This window comes from Boleophthalmus pectinirostris, unplaced genomic scaffold, assembly GCF_026225935.1.
Source record: "Boleophthalmus pectinirostris isolate CB_2022bp ecotype Guang Dong unplaced genomic scaffold, ASM2622593v1 HiC_scaffold_23, whole genome shotgun sequence".
NCBI classification, from domain to species: domain Eukaryota; kingdom Metazoa; phylum Chordata; class Actinopteri; order Gobiiformes; family Gobiidae; genus Boleophthalmus; species Boleophthalmus pectinirostris.
In genome coordinates, this window is record NW_026571207.1 from 29,816,588 (window position 1) to 29,839,390 (window position 22,803).

The following is a 22,803-nucleotide window of genomic DNA, read 5'->3' on the forward strand; positions in this document are numbered from 1 at the left end:
GCTTGTTTCCATGGACATGATGTTCCCTTGGCTATAATCTTACAATTTAACTATCTCACCTAAAATGTGTGATCCTGATTAGTAAAAGAGTTTTTTCAGAATGACACATTTTGTATTTTTAAACCAAATATAAAAAAAGTGTATGTATTATTAAACATTCTGTAGTTAGGTATAACAAAAAAGAGACAGGAAGTCTGAAACAGATCGAGCTGCACCATACAACTCCAGCACTTTGAGCTATAAGACATTTTAATAATTGTAATCATATAAATAAAGCAGTGATGTTTTCAACGCATAGTTTTGTACATAGTTACCATTTTTCCTGTTGATTTTAGTGGTGTAGATATTGGCTCAATTCTAAAGCTCAGTATGCAGAAAGTACAACAAAATACATGCTTAAAATAAATATAATATTCCCTTATTATTTTCACATACATGTGGCAGATACACCCGTCAACCAAAACATTATGACCATTGAGAACAGAATCATTTGGCCCAAAAAATTTGACTTGATTTGACTTTGAAATTGTGAATTCCCCAAATTCTAAAGGGTGTCACTGGTGAATGAAACCATATGAAAAACACATAGGCCAGTACTGACAAATAGCAGAGTCTGTGAACAACATTTAAAAGTGCACTTTGTAACTTTTCAGGTGGAGGTTCTGCTACCTGCTTGTTGCCATGACAATGCTGTAGCTTTGCCACAAATGTTCCACAGCATGGTATTAAACTTATTTATCTGCATGGAAGTTCAGGTGACACCATCATGCTACGCTCACAGCAAGAATGCACGCTTTTCAAGGTATTTAGCAGTAAAAAAAATAAATAAAAGAAATGCAAGATGGATATGTTTAATGCCCTATTGTGGAACATTACAAAGCAATGAATTCTCCATGGAGACAGGCAGTCAGTGGAGGGCTCATTTATGCTCTACGTTCTACACAAATATGGATACACATGTAGGCTTCTGTACGTCCCGTGTTGTTCTGTCCATCATCTGGTCCATCTCCTCAGAACATGTGGGTTCTTTGCAACAGAGCTGTACATGAACTGACCACCAGGGGCAGTAGAGAACACAGCTCAACTTTGGAAGCTAAACTTCTTATAAAGCGATTACAACCACCTGCAAAACAAATAAAAGTGCTTCTCTCGCCTTGTTTTTTTTTTTTTTTTTCTTGAATATTTTCTAACAAATGCAATCTAACCTGTTTATTTGTTGCTCTATTTTCTCCATTTTGGTCATAGGCTTTGTGCACAGCAGCACACTCACTGTGTCTCAAACAGTCACTTTTATTAAAATGGTAAAACATAATCTCTCTATAGGTTGTTTATTTTATAACAGTCACTTTGCACTCTACTGCACATGTCTTCTACAGAAAGAGGGTTCTCGGGGGGGGGGAGACCTCCAGAAACAGGAACAGTCAACCAAATCAGGATTTCGAAACACAATATTAACCTTTCTTGGGCATTCATATTTTCTCCAACTGTTGCAATGGAACAAATTTGAATTTACCAAGGATGTCGGGAGAACTGACTCGGATTTATTGACTACCGACATTCAATAGAATTGCGACATTAGGCTACTGAAGTTTGAGACATTCCTTCTCGTCATTTATGCACTCACCTGATTTAACGCATATGGGTCATTAAGACGCATCCCACTCACTAATGTTCATTTAGCATCATAACTTATTTTATCACACGGCGATAAACTATTTTAGTGTTGAAAACAGCGCCAGCTAATGTTGCAGCGTCATGTTGATCGCGGCGCTTTCCGCATTCAGGCCGGGCGCACATCTGCTGTGTTAATAAATTATCTGTTTATTAGAATTCAAACTGATTAAAATAAAGATAATTATTTTTATACTTAGAATACTTCAGTTTGTGGAGTTTTAAATTTTTTGTTTTTAATATTTGTTTATGCCTCAAAATTAGCCTTAGCATTAGCACTGAGACACAAACATCTCTCACAGTGTTCTCCAGTGAAGTATTCTTTTTTATTTCTGTACTTTTTATCACATTTTCAGTGACATCCACCCACATCCCCCATTTCAGTGCCTCATCTTCTATATTTATATATGTATTCATTTTAGTACAACAGCAAAAACTTCACAGAAATAACACTGGACAGGAAGTAGCGACGCTAACAGTGAGGCTGACGGGTGCTATTGTGCACAGAGCCTATTCTCAAGCTGACATTTAACGCCCTCTGGTGGTTACTTAACAGAACACGACCTTGACATTAGAAACATTTGGAAGTATAAATACAATGACAGTTTGTTTACGTACAGAAGTGGAGCATAAATAAGCCTTACTTATAGGGCAGCTGGTCACAATGTCTTGCCTGAAAAGTGTCATCTCAAGTCTCAGTGGTGTTTATCCAAATACAGTTTATTCAAAATATACTTTATCAGCTCGTCTCTGTTGTAGAATCACCATTTTGCACGTCCTCCCCAGTGATACACGACAATCTCCGACTGAAATTCACTCCATCGGGGATTTCATGTTTACTTAGCCGCCTCCAAAACTCATCCGTCATGAAGTAGTACATAAGAGGGTCCAGGCCACAGTTCAAACTGGCCAGACACAGAGTAATGGGATGAAAACGTAGCACAAAATCTCTGAGTGCACAGTTTTTCAAGAAGTTTGATTTCACCAAAAAGTCTAGCGGCATCGTCACGTGGTACGGTACAAAGCAGATAAGAAATACTACAGTGCAACTTAGCACCATCCTCAGGGCTCTTCGTTTCTCTCCGCGGTCTGGGATAGCTTCTGACGCTGGATGCCTCAAACTCCAAGCTGTTAAACAAGTGCAAGCTATCACCAAAACTAAAGGTATTATGAATCCTGAGAGTTCGGCGATGATTAATAGAGCCCAAGCAGCTGATGGGTTAAGGTTTCTCATCGGCAGCTCCGCAAAGCAAACGAAAGTGAACTTCTGGCTGTCTTCAAGTACGTCGGTACTAGAGTTTTGCGCGCTGGGGCTTCGTAGTAAAGGGAAGAGGAGACAAACCAGACAGACTGTTAACCATCCCAAAGCACAAGTGAGTATGTCCCATTTGCGCCGTGCTGAGTTGTACCGCAGGGGGCGTATGTTGAGTTCGCAGCGCCGCACACTCACACAAACCAGGAAGAAGATGGAGGCGTACATGTTGACGTATTTGAGATAGAAGCAGATCATGCAGAGGGGGCGACCGAAGGGCCAGCTGTTGTTCAGGTAGTAGTAGATCCTCAGTGGAAGAGATAGCACCTAAAAAGAGCACAGACTAATGAGTATTTTTGTCATTTTTTCATAGGCATGTAACGAACAGCAACCCACACATAACCCACAATACACGCATCAAGAATGTCAGATTTCCGGTCATCGCATACTGGGAAGGATTTTCAGAAAAAGTGAGCATCAAACCGCCATTTTTGTTTTCCCAGTGGGATGCGTCTATTAACAAAGATGATCTTTTCAAGTTTTTTGAACCATATCGCTTTTGTTTCTGGTTCTGATATTGTCATATTTTAGTTTTGGGATTCGGACATCATAATTGTTTGGTTGTTGGATCCTAACAGCGGAAAACGGCTCGAGAAACTTGTTTGCGAACTCCATGAATGCAAAAGGGAATCAGATCTGTGTGACTGCAAACCCCTGTTCAATCTGTTTCCCTTCCCAACGAAACTGAAAAATAGTAAAAGGCAAAGGCGATGGGCAGTATTGATCCACGGGAAGGACGAAAAAGGAAACCTTTGACTGTCTAAATCATCCTGAGTTTACAGCGAACATTTTGTATGTGGAGCGCCATCAAAGCAAAATCCCGATCCCTCACTCAGCCGTGGTTACGAATTTAAAAAGTCAACGCCAAAGTGAAAGGCACCAACTGTTCACCAAGAAACACCTTCCACTGCAAAGTGACCAAGACGTGATGTTGCTGTAAAACCACAAGAATAAGAAAGTGCGAGCTCGGCCTGTTTGTCTTCTGCACCTCTCGCTTAACAAACGGGATCCCACTTTGATGGCGCTCCACATACAAAATGTTCACTGCAAACTCGGGATGATTTATTTTAGGCAGTCAAAGTTTTCCTTTTTCATCCTTCCCGTAGATCAATCCTACCCATCACCTTCACCTTTCACTATTTTTCAATTCCGTTGGGAAGGGAAACAGTTTGAAGGGAGGTTTGGATTCACACAGATCTGATTCCCTTTTGCATTTGTGGAGTTTGCAAACTAATTTCTCGAGCCGTTTTCCACTGTTAGGATCCAACAACCACACAATTAACGATGTCCAAATCCCAAAACTAAAATATGACAATATCAGAACCAGAAACAAAAGACTTGAAAAGATCGGCTTTGTCAATAGACGCATCCCACTGGGAAAACAAACATGAAAGTTTGATGCTCACTTTTTCAGAAAATCCTTCCCAGTATGCATTGTGCAATGACCGGAAGTCCGAGATTCTTGATGTGTGTATTCACCCACACATAAAGCAACACGGTGCAACTTTTGAAAGCAGCATGTTTGTAATGTTCAGTAGAAATTTAAAACCATACTTCAGAATATTCTTTATGGAGATATATAAGTTGTATGCCATACTGTTCAGGATTACAGCTAAAGAAACAACACTTCAGGTTTGTGAAGATGCAAGCTCTCTCAAAGTTTTTATACGTGCAATAAAAACATACAAAATGAAAAAAACAAAACAAAGAAAAACATGCTTTTATTTCAATCTATTTTACACACTGCGGCTTTAAACTAGAATCAGTGGACGTGTGTGTGGACAGACCTATAAGGATTTATGTTTTCATACCCATAATGCGATAAAGGCTTTTATTTTCTCGATTTAGTGTCTGATGTTAAACAGCAGGGCTTTAATTCATGTTGACAATTATGTTTCTGTAGATAAAAACTCAATAGATAAAAATGTTGAAATATTGATAGTCATTGGTGATTTATTCCACAGCAAAAAGAGGAGTGTTAAAATTTCACTCTCACAGAATCAATTTGAACATTTTCTCAGGGTTTATATGAGTCCAGTCTGTTCTAGAGTTAATTTTATATTTTTGGAAACATTAATTAAGTAACACTGGACCAAAGTTCCTGTTTAACCCCAAAATCAAGAGTTATATTAATGTTTTGAGAGTAAACGGATGATTATCCTGATTTAGCTCAACAACACACAAAGGTGTTTTACAGTCCCTGACAAAAGTCTTGTCGCTTATCCATTTTATAGAAACAAAAGCTTATAACCTGACTTTAAATTAATCGATTGGTTTTAGAAATGTCTTATATGAAAGCTAAAACCCTCCCAAATTATGCTCAATATACTAAAATAAATTTGCTTCACTGAAGAAAGATTGATCATTTAATGAACACAGAAAGGTCAGATTTTGGCAAGACAAAAGTTTTGTCGCCTTGTCATATGATGCACCCAATCCTACATTACAGCCTCATCTGTGATCAGTTACTGATCAATCAGTTAGTGGGTGTGTATAAAAAGACCCCCAGCACACCAGACCTTCACATCAACTGCAACTTGACCCTGACAACATGCCGTAAGATCCACCCTGAGACCAAAGCGTTAATTATCAAGAGGCTGAAGACCAGATCCACTGCTGAGGTGGTGACACCTTCAATGTGTCTCAGCATCAAGTACAAAGAATAAGAAAAAGATCTGAAATGACTGGAGATGTTTTTGACAAGCCCAGGTCCGGCAGACCCCGCAAGACAACTGCTCGGGAGGACCGTTTGTTGATTCAAAAATCCATGGCCCCTTTTCCACTGCAGCAGAGTTCCACCAGGCCTGGTCACCTCAAGTCCCTGTGTCAACCACAACAGTTTGTAGAATTCTGTCTCGAAATGGCCTCCATGGTCGAATCAGTGCACAGAAACCAGCACTAAACAAAAGGCAATTAAAAAAACGTGTGTGGCATTTGCCAAGTCCCACAGCCTGATAAAAGGATGGACACTGGAAAAGTGGCAGAAGGTGGATTTCTCAGATGAATCCTGGGTTGAAATACATCACAGCCGCAACAAATATTGCAGGAGACCTACTGGAGCCCGCATGGATCCAAGATTCACCCAGAAAACGGTTAAATTTTGGTAGTGGAAAAATCCTGGTCTGGGGTTCCATCCAGTATGGGGGTGTGCGAGACATTTGCAGGGTGGAAGGCAATATCAATAGCCTAAAATATCAAGAAGTATTAGCTCCTCTTACATTCCCAACCATAAAAGGGGTCAAATTTTGCAGCAGGATGGTGCTCCATCGCATACTTCTATTTCTACATCAAAGTTTCTCAAGGCGAAGAAGATCAAGGTGCTCCAGGACTGGCCAGCCCAGTCACCAGACATGAACATCATTGAGCATGTCTGGGGTAGAATGAAAGAGGAAGCATGGAAGGCAAAACCAAAGAATCTTGATGAACTCTGGGAGGCATGTAAGACGCTTTCTTTGCTATTCCTGATGACTTCATCAACAAATTGTATGAATCATTGTCGAACCGCATGGATGCGTCCTTCAAGCTCATGGAAGTCATACAAGATATTAAATATGGATCTCACAGCACCACTACTTCATTCACTGACATTATGCAACATATTTTTGTATTTGAAGTAAATTATTTGTTCAATTTACTGTAGGTGACAAAACTTTTGTCTTGCCAAAATCTTCTGTGTTCATTAAATGATCAATCTTTCTTCAGTGAAGCAAATTTATTTTAGTATATTGAACATAATTTGGGAGGGTTTTAGCTTTCATATGAGACATTTCTAAAACCAATCGATTAATCTAAAGTCAGGTTATAAGCTTTTGTTTCTACAAAATGGATAAGCGACAAGACTTTTGTCAGGGACTGTGTTTTTACACTTTATTTTAGTTAATTTAAGATGAAGTTATGTACAAAACTGGTTCCAACTGGTCTTCTCTTGCAGGAGTTTGAAGTGGTGGGTCGGGAAACTAGGGGAAGTTGAATTAACTTCAATCATATCAACTCGGGCAAATAACCCCAACTCGAACCCCCATTTAACTTTTAAGTAGTCAAAATAACACTTTTTTGTCTTAAAAACAACTCTGAAATATTTCATCCTGAAATTTTAGCTCAGTTTTTTCAGCAGTTCAGTTCAGTTTAGCAGTTTTTGCTGTGTACAACTTTTCTCTAGAGTCACATTTGAACAGATATTGTAACAAAATTCACACGTATGCACACACACACACACACACAAATAAATAAATCTGAGAGTAATGATTACAAAATGTTCTTTCTTTTTCAGTGGCAACAATAAACAAATGAAAATACTGGAAAAAGAGAAGAGAAAAAGAGAAGAGAAAATGGCAGAAAAATGCCTCTTTGTCTTTAGTTGCCTAGTCCTCTACTTAAACTGATTTATCATTAGTTTTGTGTTTTTCTAAAAAGTGCTCTGCTGTTTGGTTCAAATGGTTTTCTATCAACAATATTCAAAACAATCTGAGTGATTTACTGTCCCTATTTCCTGTGCACTTTCTCATAGATTTCACTAAATCAGTGTAAATAAACAAGTAACCATAAAACAGATTGATTAGTTCATTAATGTCCCACAGGAAATTACAGCTGCCATAAAAAGTGACATGGTTTAGATGGAGCTGGTGTTGTCCAAAGATTTGTTTAGCTAACCAAACAAATGTCTCAGCTAAGAGAAAATAGTTAAATGTGCACTCTGTCACATTTATGGGGGAGGATCCATCACCTGCTTGTATCCATGGAGAAGTTATTGCTTTTCCTAAAATGTTCCACAGTATTGCATTATACATATATTACTTGCATTTATTAAATTACAAGAGCATTTTATTGTCTGGAAAAACATGCATTCTTACTGAGAGCAGGGTCACTTACCCACAGATCTGACCTGTAACTTGGCCTAGTGGCGTCACCTCCATGGAGATGTGTAATGCCATACTACAAGACATCATCAACTGTATTTCCATGGGGACAAGCAGATGACCTTCCAGCAGAAAAGTTGCACAGTGCACCTTTAACATTTGCATATTGGCTATTTAAGGATGTACGGTGTCACTTTTCTGGTAGAGGGTCTGCTACCTATTTAACTCCATGTTGTTTTTTCCTGAAATCTTCTGCAGTATGGCATTTAATTTAACTAAATTTTGTGGTGGTTTTGAGAAATAAAAACACAGTGTAACTGAATAAATACAACATATTTGTGTAATGCCGTACTGTGGAACAGCCCAGGCAAAGCAGTGCCATCATCATGGAGACAAGTTGATGATAGACCCTCCACTAGAAAAGTTACACAGTGCACCTTTAACTTTGTTTGAATGTTTGTTTGATTTATTTATTTTTTATTTTTTTTTAAACTCTATTGTTCTTGTTTACTCTATTGTGCCTATTGTTTACTATTCTAATCTTGCTTTGTATCTGGCCATGCACCTTGTGCCTCATTTGCACTAATGCAAACTCTGATGCCCATAACTGTACAAGCACCTGACCTGTGTGAAATGTGTGTGTGTGTGTGTGTGTGTGTGTGTTTTATGCTGTTGTCTGTGACTGCAAACATAAATGTCCCTCAGGGATAAATTAAGTTTTATAAACTAAACAAAATTTAACTGAAGTGAACTGTTAACTTGAACCAAAAATATGTAATAAATAAATAAAAAAAATGATTGTTGGAAATGATGCACCATGTTAAAATGATCAACAATATATATTTAATTAAATTTGAACTCTGACTATAAAATTACAAAATTACAAAATATAAAGGTTTCCTTCAGTTTAAGTTCTTCATTGTTAATGAAACCTATGGCATTAATCATATATTTAATTTATACAATTGCGTTTCTTTTTTATGCCCCAAAACACTTGCATTTGTCTCCTTGGAGATACATACATACATCCACAGGCAATGCTGTGCAAAATTTCAGTTAAAGCAAGAACATCTCCATGGCAACAAGCTGGTTGTACACAGATCACATTTAAATTAGTTGTGTAGGTTTTTTCAGTGGATTCGTCTTGATAAATGTGATTATGTTGTTGCAGCACTTATTCATTAACTATTTTGGTGACTTTGTTAAAGTTACACAATTTCACTTTCCTGGTAGAGGGCACGCTATCTGATTGTCTCCATGGAGATGGTGTGGACTTGGTCTGGAATGTACCATAGTGTGGCATTAAACATCTGTCAAACATTGTACGTGTTTTATGTTGTTCAAAAATGCCTTGATAAACAAGCCTTCTTACTGTGATCTGCTCTATAACTGGGTCTGAAGGTGTCATCTGTTTGTCTCCATGGAGATGCATTCATTTAATTTCATACTGTGGAACATTCCCGACAAAGCATCTTCACCCATAGTTCCAATAGCCACACAGCATTTCTGAAATGTTCCATAATAGACTTTACCTGCAGGAGGTCGGCCACAGCCAGGTTCATCATAAACACCACAGCCTTCTTGGTCTCTCTGATATAGACTCTGAAGACCCAGAGTGCCAGCACATTACCCAGCAGCCCCGGCGCCAGGATCACGCTGTAGACCACAGCGTACAGGTAGTGCTGGTATGTCCTGAAGTCCTCAGTGCTGGCACAGCTCTGGTTCATCTTAGTATTAAAGTCTCACAGTGAATCCCAAATCAAGACGGCTGCTTCTCAGAGGCGTCCATGATGGCTACAGGAAGTTCATGTCACTGTAGTTTCTTCAGTGTTGGTCATCTGAGTTAAAAGACAAACAGAGAATTATATGTAAACAGATGTGTTATTCGGAATGATTTGTGTGAACATCTATGCAGCTTATAGGAAAAAAGATTTAGAACCAGAAATATATAAACTTTAAAGGGTCCATATAACACTAATCTCTGATCTGTGTTATAATGTTGTTTTCTCATCACAACATGTGAGGAATAAACCAAACATCATGAGTGTTTTTATAAGGTGAACATTAAAACATGATTAATAACCCTAAATGAGCCCGAACTTGGGTACAATGATCTGTGGAGTAACCTGTAGTCTACTCTAGCTTGTTTTTGGTTGCATGTTTGGTGTTTTTGGTTAAAGAGATATAGTCACAGTGTTTACACACACAGACAGACAGTCCCACTGATACAGAACTGCAGGCAAGTTTAAAGATATCAAAGAGGAAACTGAAGAGACTGTGCCTCAGGACTGGAGACGCTTTGATCCACCAAATCATCATTTTAAACTGTGACCTGAAGCATCACACCAAACACATGATGATGATCTGCTGTTTTTCTCCTTTGTGATTAAAATTTTCAGATTTAGATTTTTTAAAGACAGCTGAAATTGGTTATAATGTTTGAGCAGTAGTACACCAGTAACAGAATATTTTCTAGTTATGGAATTGTTATTAACTTAAAATAAAAGTCATTATTGTATTGATTTTGTCTTGTATATACAGTTGTCTTATTGTTACTCAAGTATCTTTCCAAAACATATGCGTGATCTCTTTGTCAAAATGCAAGTAAAACTTATTTTCATTTTTTAAGTGCATTCATAAATTATTTTTAATAATAGTAAATAATTTCCAAATTCATGCAGTCATAACTGAGGCTACTTTTAACATCACTGAACATCAGTAGGTCACTGGACTAAACCAGGTCTAAACCAGGACTAATCAGGACTAAACCAGGACTAATCAGGACTAATCAAGAATAAACCAGGACTAATCAGGACTAAACCAGGACTAATCTTGGACTTGAGAGAGAGAGGGAGAACCCCGAGCTAGAGATCTGCGCTGGACAGAAATTTGAGTCCCATTCCCGCCCGCACCTGCATTGTGAAGTCCTGCTCCCGCCTGCATCTGCAATATTTTGTCCCTCTCCCCCACACAAATCCAGCAAGATCCCCATCTTTCTTAACCTCTGTCAAACATGGAGAAGGGAAAGGAATTGTCTAAAATGTGCGTGAGTTTAGACCACTTAAAATATTTTTATTAATGCCAAATAAAATATCCAGCACAAATGATGTATGATAGGCTTACATGAATCATTTGTATATTTTACTTTACATTCATATTTAGTTTGCATCACTGCAGTTTATCATCACACCCGCCTGCTCCCGCAGTGTGCAATCCCATTCCCACTTTCAAAATGTGTCCTGCACTGCACTGTTTTGCATCAGGACACGGCGGAGGCCCACGAGATAGCAGTGCTATTATTATTACTCAAGACATTCATACTAGGCAAGGTGGGTGAAGTGTCTTGCCAAAGAACACAAGAGCAATGTCTCACAGATATTCACAGTGGTCTCCTATTCACATACTAACCAGCTTATGTTCCAAGATCAGTCAGTAACAAGGAAGTATCACTACATTTAATATGCTTGACTGAATATATTTGACTTTCGTAACTACAATCTGTTAGCAAACATTTGTATTCCCTTAATACAAACAGCGCGTATACGGTCAACTTGGTTTTCACACTTTAAACTCTAACGCTTTTAAAGATGTTTTCAGCTGTGCACAGGCTTTACCACGTGTGATCAGGGTGTCTGCACCATTTACAGTACAGAAACATACTGTATGTGGTTTAACCTTCACAGCTCTTATCTGCTCATCTGGACAAAAGTGTGTGGTGACATTCAGTGGTGAAACTAAACTGTGCAAATGTTCTCATAATATTAACCAGTATAAAGTGCAGAGTGTGAATGCACTTAAAGTGTAGGAGGCAATAAGGCACGTTTCCGTTTTAGAGATTACTGTACAGTATTGTAGGAGTACACAATAGGAAATAAGAGCACATTTTGATGGAGATGAGACACAAATACATCAGATAACTTGCAGAGGTTGCAGTTTTGGGGTTTCTTGCAGTTGCTTTGAATTAGTGCTTGCAATATCACATTTTTAGAATTCAATTAATCTGGCTTTTAGGTATCACATTAATTAGACTACATGAACAAAGTTTCTTAAGAATGATTTAGGCTTAGTAACTACTTAATTAAAGTTCCAAGGACATGTTGTATCACTCATTTTACTAAAACTCAGTTAAGACAATTTTATATAAGATTTTTCAAAAAATCTTTAAACTTAAACTTTAGTTTACTTTACGCAGCACAGCAATTTTGCCTTTAAGAATCAATCCATTTAACTCAAACCAATATTTTACTTTTCTTAGCTCTTTGTTAACTTTACTTGTGACCTCTTTTATGTCTTTTCCAGAGTAAAATAATGTTGTGTCATCCGCAAGCTCAGAAACTTTAACAAAATCATTCATGTATAATATTAATAATTTACAATAAACAAAAGAAATTCTCAGTTTGGTATTTTTTTAGGTTTCAAATTTCACTTGCTGACTGAAACTCATAGGACCTGTTACAGCCCCAGGCCTCCAGTTCTCTAACTTGTTTTCTGTGAGTTTCTTGTTTACTATTCACGCTTAACGTCAGAAACCAGAAAGACATATGGAAACATGCGATGACAACTTCCAGCGTACCTACCGCCTGTCATGAAACCCAATGCAGTAAATGTGATCAGCGGTAAAATGAAGACCGAGTACGTATGAGTTGTTTGGAATCATCTTGAATTTGGTGCTTCATGTACCCAGTGCACTTAGATTTGTGGTGGAAATGATGAAAACTGAGGTATGGTTATAAATGTTGATTAGCCGAATATAACGGAACTCTACAATGACATGTAAATGAAGAAAACTGGACTATTTTCTAATTTTTCCTAGATTTTGATTTGACTACCATGAACAGAACCCATTGGAAGTTGTCATAGCATGTTTCTAAATGTCTTCCTGGTTTGTGACATAATTGTGAATAGATGTATCAAAAATCTCGGACTTCCGGTTATGCACACTGGAAAGGATTTTCTGAAAAAGTGAGCATCAAACCGCCATGTTTGTTTTCCCAGTGGGATGCGTCTATTGACAGAGCCAGTCTTTTCAAGTCTTTTGAACCATATCACTTTTGTTGCTGGTTCTGATATTGTCATATTTTAGTTTTGGGATTCGGACATCGTAATTGTGTGGTTGTTGGATCCTAACAGCGGAAAACGGCTCGAGAAATTTGTTTGCAAACTCCATAAATGCAAAAGGGAATCAGATCTGTGTGACTGCAAACCTCTGTTTAAACTGTTTCCCTTCCCAACGGAATTGAATAACAGTGAAAGGCGAAGGTGATGGGCAGTTTTGATACACAGGAAAGACGACTGCCTTTTTTGTATGTGGAGCGCCATCAAAGCGGGATCCCATTTGTTCTCAACTGGTTCGCCTGTATTCAGCCTCACATTTTATTGTGTCCGGTTATGTATTTTAGCGTGTGAGTGTGAGTGTGTGTGTGTGTGTGTGTGTGCATGTTTGTGTGTATGTGAGTGTGTGTGTTTGGGTTGTTTGACTATGTGGGGTTGGGGGTGCGGGGGTTGGGTTGGTGGGTGGGTGGTTGGGTGGTTGGAAATGCGGGACTGTTTTTAATCACTGTAAAGCACTTTGTGTTGCATTTTGTATGAAAAGTGCTTTATAAATAAAGTTTGATTTGATTTGATTTGATTTATGTTAAGCGAGAGGTGCAGAAGACAAACAGGCCGAGCTCGCACTTTCTTGTTCTTGTGGTTTTACAGCAACATGATGTCTTGGTCACTTTGCAGTGGAAGGTGTTTCTTGGCGAACAGCTGGTGCCTTTCGCTTTGGCGTTGACTTTTTAAATTCATAACCAAGGCTGAGCGAGGGATCGGTATTTTGATTTGTTGGTGCTCCACATACAAAATGTTCGATGCAAACTCTGGATGATTTAGGCAGTCAAAGGTTTCCTTTTTCGTCCTTTCTCTGGATCAATACTGCCCGTCGCCTTTCACTATTTTTCTATTCTGTTGGGAAGCGAAACAGTTTGAACAAGTGTTTGCAGTCACATAGATCTGATTCCCTTTTGCATTGATGGAGTTCAGAAACAAGTTTCTCAAGTCGTTTTCTGCTGTTAGGATCCAACAACCACACAATTACGATGTCCGAATCCCAAAACTAAAATATGACAATATCAGAACCAGAAACAAAAGTGATATGGTTCAAAAGACTAGAAAAGATCGGCTTTGTCAATAGACGAATCCCACTGGGAAAACAAACATTGCGGTTTGATGCTAAATTTTTCAGAAAATCCTTCGCAGTATGCATTGCGCAGTGACCAGAAGTCCGAGATTTTTGATGCATCTATAGAGCTGATTTCTTTTTGCTGTCCCTGTGGATTTCTGCTGCGGGAACCCTTGCTGCTGATTGGTGAACTGCTCTCCTGCCTGGTCTTGGTTGGCTGCTGCATTCTGGTCCCTGATCAGTGGGGTATGGCTTCACCAGTCCAGTCCCACCTCAACCGCAACCACCAAACCACCCTATTTAAGTTACGGGCTGCTGGTCTTTGTGGCCAGTATGCCTTTCAGTATCTGTGTCTCACTTGGTTTTGTAAGTCTAAATTTGTGACTTTTTAGTTGTCACTCAATTCTGTTTGTAGGTTTATGTGACTTTTGTTTAGGGGCATTTAAGGTTTTGTTTGTGGTTGTGTCCCTTGGTCTGTCACTCCGTTTTTTTTTAGACCTACTTGACCCATTTTTTGGCGCATAACTTGTTATTTGTAAATCCTGTTATTTTGTTTTTTATTGTAGTTAGGTTAATTTTGGTTAGGTTAAGTTAAATTTGTGTACATATTTTAACCTTTTACATTCCTGTTTATTACATTTGTACTTTATTCATATCATTTTACATCTTGGTTTTTATTACTTCCCTGACCCTAACGAGCTGGGTCATAACAGGGACACATTAGTGAACTCTGTAACTGTTAAATACCTATGTTGTTCACTGGCCCAAAACCTCTTCTGATATACACAGAAATTATTATTTGACAAATTAAAATACAGGAAAACACCTTTACTTTGTTGACATAATGTTTAAAGTATCTAAAATATGTGTTTCTTGCATGTAAACTGTACTAAATGTTTGAACAGAATCCCAGATGTTCAGCTTTCTGTAATTTTCAACTTTTTTTTTTTTTCCTTTTTTTTTTTCTTTCATTAACTGCTTCTTGCCTATAATAAAAAACTAAATAAAAAAGAGAGAAAGTTCAAAATCTGCCATAATCATTTTAAGGAATTAGGAGTTAGGGTTTGAAGAATGCATTTACTGTATTTTCTGGACTGTAAGTCGCTCCGGAGTATAAGTTGCACCAGCCAAAAAATGCATATTGAAGAAGAAAGAAACATATATAAATGGCACTGGACTATAAGTCATACTTTTTGGGGGAAATTTATTTTATAAAATCAGGGACCAGGAACCGACATTTTATCTTAAAAGGCAAATTATAGTAATAACAATAGAATAAAGAACAACAGGCTGAATAGGCGTCTGGTATGTTTACGTAACATATGTTAATAGTTGTTCAGATAACTATAGCATAAACAACAGAATATAAGTTTACCAAACTCTCCATCTCACTCCAAATCACTAAATCCATTGAATTTTTCATCCTCGGTATCACTTTTGAGCAACTCTGTGCAACTTCAGTTGTCACTGAAGTCTAGGCACGATGCATCCTCCCGGTTGCCGTGAAGCTGTGTTCTATTCCCGCTTTTTGCCAGTCCCTCAAATGTTTCTCACTCACTCCAAACTTTCTTTCTGTTGCTCGATTACTGTTTTCAGCTGAATATTTCACTACTTGCAGCAGGACAGCGGCTTTTTCTGCATGAGACAGGCGTAGAAAACTGACACACAAGCCTAGAGCGCCCTCTCGTGGCTGTCAGTTTGAAAAATTTAATATATAAATTGCACCGGAGTATAAGTCGCAGGACCACCCAAACCATGAAAAAAAGTGTGACTTACGTATTGTCCAAAAAATATGGTAATTATGCTATTAGAATGATTGTAATGATGTGACAAGGTACATACGACCATCAGTAAATCATTCACTCTTCACATCTTTTACAAAAGAGTAGATGAAAGTGCTCCGGCTAAACACTCATTCTCATTTCATGCTCTGCAAACCACAACGTATGTCAGTAACAAAAAGAGAAGATAAACCAAAATAGCCAAGACATTTCACGCTATTTAAACAGAAAAGGATATGTAATATACTTTTTATAATCATGTTATAACTCCAACATCTGTACTTGAAACCACATCAGACTGCAAAAAAGTGCATACTCCTACTGAGCAAGGGCTTACATTACAATTTTGTCATACTGCAGACAGCGTGTAAAACACTTGGTTTTCACACACAAGATGTTTTCACTTGTGCACAAGTTTGACCAAAGTGTCTGCAAACACAACTTTGACTTGTATTATTAGTGTAATGTAACTTTTCCATGAGTCCATCACTGTCTGGTCTTAATGGAGTATTATGCGTTACATGGGAAGTGGCATAAAGTCTTGCATTTATACAATATGTGTTTTTATTGTTCATAAATCTGTGATGAGTGGTGCAGAGGTTGCAGAGAAAAGTTGCATTGTGCATTTTTAAGCACAGTCTCTCCAACAAGTTTTTGAAGCTCTTTCTCTTGCATGAAGGAAACCAAGATCAAACCCAAACTTTACCAATGTGAAGCTTGAGGTAAAGTTCTGCTTGTGTGTCTGAACATGACCAAAATCCCCACAACAGCAGCATCTGTCATCAAAGACGCGCAGTGAGAAGTGTTGTAACAGCTTTACAATGAACACACTATTCTATAGAAAAGCAGCATGGTCAAACAAAGGCATAAATAATTAAATTTACTCAAGATTAAAGTGCTCTGGCTAAACACTCATTCTTGTTTCAGGCTCTGCAACCCACAAGATATATCAGTAAGCCAAAATAGACAAGACATTTCATGCAATTTAAAGAGAAAAAGATATGTAATGTGCTTATTTATAATCATTTTTTAAAAGTACATACTCCTACTGAGCAATTTCTGACATTATTATATTTCCCTATTACACAAAAAGACAATAATAGTTTCCTCAGATGACTGGACTTCTCAGTAAGCACTAAATGATGTCACACAGTCTATTTTACAATTTAAGGCAGCATTCAAATCTTTCAGTCTTTGTCACAGTTGGATTTTCACTCTTTTGGCTCTCATTCAACCTCCTCATCTGTGCTTTTTATCCAGTCTCCAAACACAGGCAGCTTCCCATGGGGCTTCCTCTGACCTCTGACCTACATGTTGCTTGTTTTAATGTGTTTATTCCCACTGCAACACGTACAACAAAGTCAGTCATTCTCATACGCTATAAAAGCAAATTACACTTGTCGAAAAGGTCCTGTACTAGTTTTATTTTGTTTTTCATGTATTTGAAGCAGCTCTCAAAATAAGTCTGCAGTATATTGTCTGTGTCTAATTTGGAAGTGCGTGTTAGCATTCTAGTTGTTGTTAGCATGCTAGTTGTTTTTTAGCGTTTTCGTGATGGCAAAACTCTCTTCTGGTCTCTGAAAGTTGTGAAAGTCTCTGAAACTGCCATAAACTCATCTACATGAATAATTGTGATGCTCAGAAGGCTTAAGGTAAAGGAGGAATAAATGTGGAACAATGCAAACTGTAATGAATTAGTTCTGTTTTTCCACAATTTTTTGACAGAAAAATCAGGTATAGCACATTTATTTATGACCAGAGTGCAAAGGTGAAAGTGAAAATATGTAAGAATATGATCAAAATAAGTATCATTGCAATAAATAATAAGTAATAGACTGAGGACAAATGTTATCAGTTTGAGAGAGGAGTTAAAGAGGCTGTTTTTGTTCGGAAAGACAATCCTTCCTTGAACATCATCTGTCTCCCATCTACAACTCCATCCTAAAACCTCGAACAAAGAGAACAATGGGGGAGCCAGGTCATGGCCAGAGGTGTGAAAACATTCATATTGGGCCTGAATGATTCTTCTAACATGATCCCACAGTCAGTGCACGTTCAATAGGCCTAGCTAACAAATAGAAACTGTAAACAAATAGGGTGTTAGTTTCAGTGTAGTTTGCTCCTCCCTTTCGACCAAATAAACTTTTGTCTAGTTGACAAATTGAATTTCTTTGTTGTGACACATAAAATAACTGCAGGTTACTTGAGTATTACTTGAAAGTATCACAACTTTGACTTAAAGGTGAGCTATGTACCTTTTCCGGGGCTCTGGCACTGGCTTGTCTTCATGCAGATGTATTGCTTTTCCTGGAATCGTCCTTGTGACATTAAACATATTTTTTTTAATAATAATGTTTTGTTTTCTTACAGCTCCATACTCATTGGTGCTAAGTAGTATTGTAGCCACACTTGCCCTGGGACAGACTGACAGAAGTGAGGCTGCCAATTTGCACTATTGGCTCCTACAAGCACCACTAATCACACACTCACATTCCACATTCATACTGTGTGAGGTGGCTAAAGTGTTTTGCCTAAGGACACAACAACAGAGCTTCCACTGCCCTACTGTGGCCCCAGTGGTCTCCCATTCAAGTACTACCAGGTCCAATCCTGTTTAGCTTCTGAGATCAGGCATTGGCAACCAAGTATCACTAATACATTTGAATGATTTGGCAAACAAAATTATTTGTTGATCATGCAAACAATGTTGTCATATTGCAGACAGCACGCAGCAGACTTGGTTTTCACACCTTCAGCCCTGACGCTATTCATGATGTTTATAGTTGTGCATAACTTTGACTTAAGTGTCTGCAAACACAACTTTGTATTTGCACTTTGTACTTGTAGTATTAGTGTACAGCTTTACCTGGGATGTGGCACTAAAGTCTTGCATTTATACAGGAGGGTTGCCTTTTCAAAGATCTGACCTGAAACTTGGGCTGGAGACAGAGAAGTTGCAGAGAAAAGTTGCATTGTGCATCTTAAAGCACAGTCTCTTTGATAAGTTTTTGAAGCTCTTTCACTTGCATGAAGGAAACCATGTTCAAATCCAAACTTTAACAATGTTAAGGTAAAGTTCTGCTCGTGTGTCTGAACATGACCAAAACCACCACAACAGCAGCGTCTGTCACCTCAGACGTCAATGAGAAGTGTTGTAGCAGCTTTACAATGAACACAGTATTCTATAGAAAAGCAGCACGGTCAAACAGAGGCATAAATAAGAAGGCTGAATGTACTGACATTTTAACTCTCATTTACTGTAAGTACAGAGACTACCACGTACATGTGGTATTTCCAAAAAAAAGTTGCAAACGTTCATTCTTACATATTCATGAGTTTCAGAGTGATGAAAATCTAGCGCTGCTGTCACAGAAAGTAGTACCTCTAAATAGTAGTAGAGATAAGGACAGTAGTAATTGGAAGAAGTTTATCAGCAGTAGTACAAGTAGTATGGAATTAGTTTTGTAGTAACAGGTAGTGGTAACATTAGTAGTTGTTGTTGTTGTTATAGTAGTAGTATAGTAGTTTTAGTAGTAATTGTTGTCATAGTAGTAGATGTAGTGGTAATAGTAGCAGTAGTAGTTGTCCTAGTAGTGTTGAACTATTTGTGCTTTTTACACTGCACTACATGTTTGATTGTGTTCCTTCTTTGTAACTCTTGTTTACGAAAATGAAACAGATATAACAATTAATAACAAAGTTATTATATATTATTATAAAATGTTATTGGCCTATACTGTGCTTATAAATACTTAAAATACACATTTATACACTTTTACACCTCTACTTGAGTAATATCATATCACTTCAAATTATCATTACTTTCATAGTGGTAGTAAATACAGCTGATTAACTGAATTTTGATTTGAAAAATATTTCAAATGACCTCAGCGCTTTTATTAAGACTGTATGACTAAGTATACAAACATCCACTGTGGCTATCAGTCCATCCACAGTATTATTATAAGATTATAAACAAGGTAATATCCTTTTACTACAGCCGATAATGTCATTGTTCAGACATCACACTTCACACTTCAGCATATTAGTGTTGCCAATGGAAACATAATATATTTCTAGTATGAATCATCTCTCCGTGGGAAGTATGGGGTTTTTCCACTTCAACTTTTTTGTAGTGAGCCCCTAAAATGTTCCTGCTAGCTTTAGTAGCTTTAGCTTTGTACACGTGTAACTCCTTTTTTCCACAATTACCTTCTAAACCAAGACAACATCCCTGGTGGCCCCCTCTAGTCTGACATAGCAGGCATTCCTCACGTAGAAGATACATACATCCCAGCGGAGCATGACTTCATACACACAGGCTGTTCAACTCTTACTATAAGATGTAAACTGTTAAAAAAAAAAACAAAAAAAAAACTAAAAACATACATTTTCTTACCTTTTTCTTGACAATTTTGTAGCTTTAGGTCTACTGTAGCTTCAAACATGTCCACAGATTCTTGCTTTCAGCCCGTCCTCTCACCCATGTCCTTTCTCAATAAACAGAGATACATGCTGTGTTCATTCTTTCATAATTTCCTGTTTGGGGCTCTCCATCGCTGACTGTCTTGCGTGATGTGTAAAACAGGTCTATGGCTTACACACAGCAGACGCATATGGGCTGGTTTTCTGTGAGTGTGGGGGGTGTGGTCTGCATGCATTTTTGACACATTACTTCTGCTATTGAGTTACAGAAGAGCCCGGGAATCCAGCGTTGGGGCATTTGTTTTGTACATGCATCATCCTGTGTGGTGCTTTTCAAACTGTGGTATGAGTAAGCTGCATTTAGTAATATGGGGTCTTTTTTATTACTTAAAATCAGTTTTGTTCACCTTCTCTGACTAGGGTTGTTCTGCCTGTGTGTTTATGATCCAATGTTCAGAAGATGGTGATACAATGCAAACGTTTTAAGATAGTCTGAAAACTCAATAAGAAATACAAAATGGGTTTTAATATTACATTTTCAGTTGCCTGGGATCCTGTTTGAGTAATTCTGGTTTATTAGAAAAGTTAAACTTTTGTTCAGAAGAGACTGGCAGTTTCAGCGCTGAAATGATCCAAATGATTCTAGTGGAGGTGCATGGAGTTTAAAAACACAGTGGAGCACTTTCTGTTTCATTATATGACATTACAAGGTGGAACAGTGTTTTCTGTTCTGTCAAAAGAACTCACCTTAAACATGCAGGGTTTGTGTGTTAAACATGAAAAATGGTCCAAGATGAGTTGCTCAAATTGCAAAGAAAATTTGACAATATAATAACATGACTTCTTTACGATTTTCGGTCCAGCATGTTTAAGTCTTACAAAGGTCGCTTGACTGTGGCCGATGTTAGAACTGCATATCAGGCTGAGGAAACATGACTTTGCTATCATTTCTGGTGACACTCCTCCTTTGGGAATAGATAGATTTATTGATCCCCAGAAGGGAAAATTCAGGATCCCCCTCCCCAAAATTTTGGGAGGGAATATTCAATATGTGGCAGGATTATGAGAACTGACCTTGAGGTTTGAGGTTTTCAAAGACTTTATACACTTTCACTGGCCTAGAATGTCATCAGTGACACATGTTTGGTTGATTTGAAATGAGGGTTAATGTAAGGACTGTTTTCATGAAACAAATTATTAGCATCATGCCCTCCCTGTCACTGTGTTTTGAGGAAGAAAATTGGCACATGGTGTGTATTGTTTCTGCAGGTACAATTCTAATGTCCACTCTGATTCTGTCCTGGTCCATTATTGTATTAGAGAATAGTAAGTGCTTTAAGTATATTTCATAATGTAATCATGTGTTATTCCTGTGTCCACAGGCAGAGACCAGAGCATCTTCACTGGAATAAATCCTCACACTGTCCAGCTCCAAACTGTATGCCACTGTACCTGTTCTTTCTGTTTTAAAAAATCCAGAGCTATGGGAAACTAAAGACTCTTTTTGTATTATTTTACTTTAAAACTCTTTAAGGACATTCAATATTGCATGTTAAATTAATTGTCGACAGAATTAAATTATATAGAAAAAATAAAACATAAAAAAGGCAAATTTTCATGATAAGATAAAATAAGATAAATATGTGTAATTAGCATGATTTAATCACATTTCATCAACTTGAAAAAGTGATATTCATGTTCTGAAAAAAATATATGTACAGGGTATAGAATATCGCCTGCAGCTGCTTTCCATAATTGTTTTAAGCAAATCCAGTGAGCTTGTTTTTCAGTGTGTGTGAATGAAACAAAACACAACTCCAGGTCTGTTTGTTACAAGCAAACAACATTATAACATAGATCAGAATATAGTGTAATATGGGTTCTTTAACTCTCTAAAATATCATTTGCAAATGATAATGTATTCTGTTCCCACAAGGACTTGAACAATCTTATAACAGTTTTTAAAGCAGAACTTACCAATCTACTCTGTTCAAGACCAAAAAACTGCCACTCATGACCATTACAATGAAGACAGGAAAGGTGTGTATCTCCTTGCTCTATTAGTGGTGAATCATTTTTCTGGAACTATTGTGTTAGTTTTGCATGAACAAAAAATGTAAAAGTCTTACAGTATTCCAGGAAAGAACTTCCCTTCACGTTTTCCTCAGAAGTGCTGACAATGTGTTGACTTGTATTGGCTTAATGTATGTTTTTGTTAAGACAGTTGGGGTCCTCAGTGAGTAAGCACTCTTGAATTCAGGCTCACTGCTCCGTACACACTCGCAAACTATGAGCTGTTCTTGGTGACTACAGCTCCACCTACTTGCCCACACTGTTACAGTTCTTATGCCTGACTTTTATTTAGTAAAATAACTTTATTCACAATGCAAAGAAAGTGTGTGTGATAAAAATGTAATCAGTGTTGGAAGAAATACTCAATTTCATTACTTAAGTAAAAGTACAGATACTGTAGCAAAAGTAAAAGTATCATATGAAAAATCTACTTCAATAAAAGTACCTGTTTAAAAATGTACTTAAAGAGTGAAAATAAAAAAGTGCATATTTTGAGATCTAATAAAGCTTCAAATGTAGTGA

The 22,803-nt window shown here is 37.6% G+C and overlaps 1 protein-coding gene across 2 annotated transcripts; it reads right to left on the minus strand.

Moving 5' to 3' along the window:
• Nucleotides 1-193: 193 nt before the first annotated feature.
• On the minus strand, nt 194-20,403 carry gpr174 (G protein-coupled receptor 174). Of its 2 annotated transcripts, none has more exons than XM_055159529.1 (3): nt 20,173-20,403; nt 9,372-9,677; nt 194-3,250 (listed from the first exon to the last, which is right to left on the minus strand). In XM_055159529.1, the coding sequence occupies exons 2-3, from the start codon at nt 9,564-9,566 to the stop codon at nt 2,411-2,413; spliced, it is 1,035 nt and encodes a 344-aa protein (XP_055015504.1). In that variant the 5' UTR covers nt 9,567-9,677; nt 20,173-20,403; the 3' UTR covers nt 194-2,410. The 2 variants fall into 2 exon arrangements, with proteins under 2 accessions (XP_055015504.1, XP_020773369.2); XM_020917710.2 differs by having other exon boundaries at nt 20,183-20,402.
• Between the last annotated feature and the right edge of the window lie 2,400 nt (nt 20,404-22,803).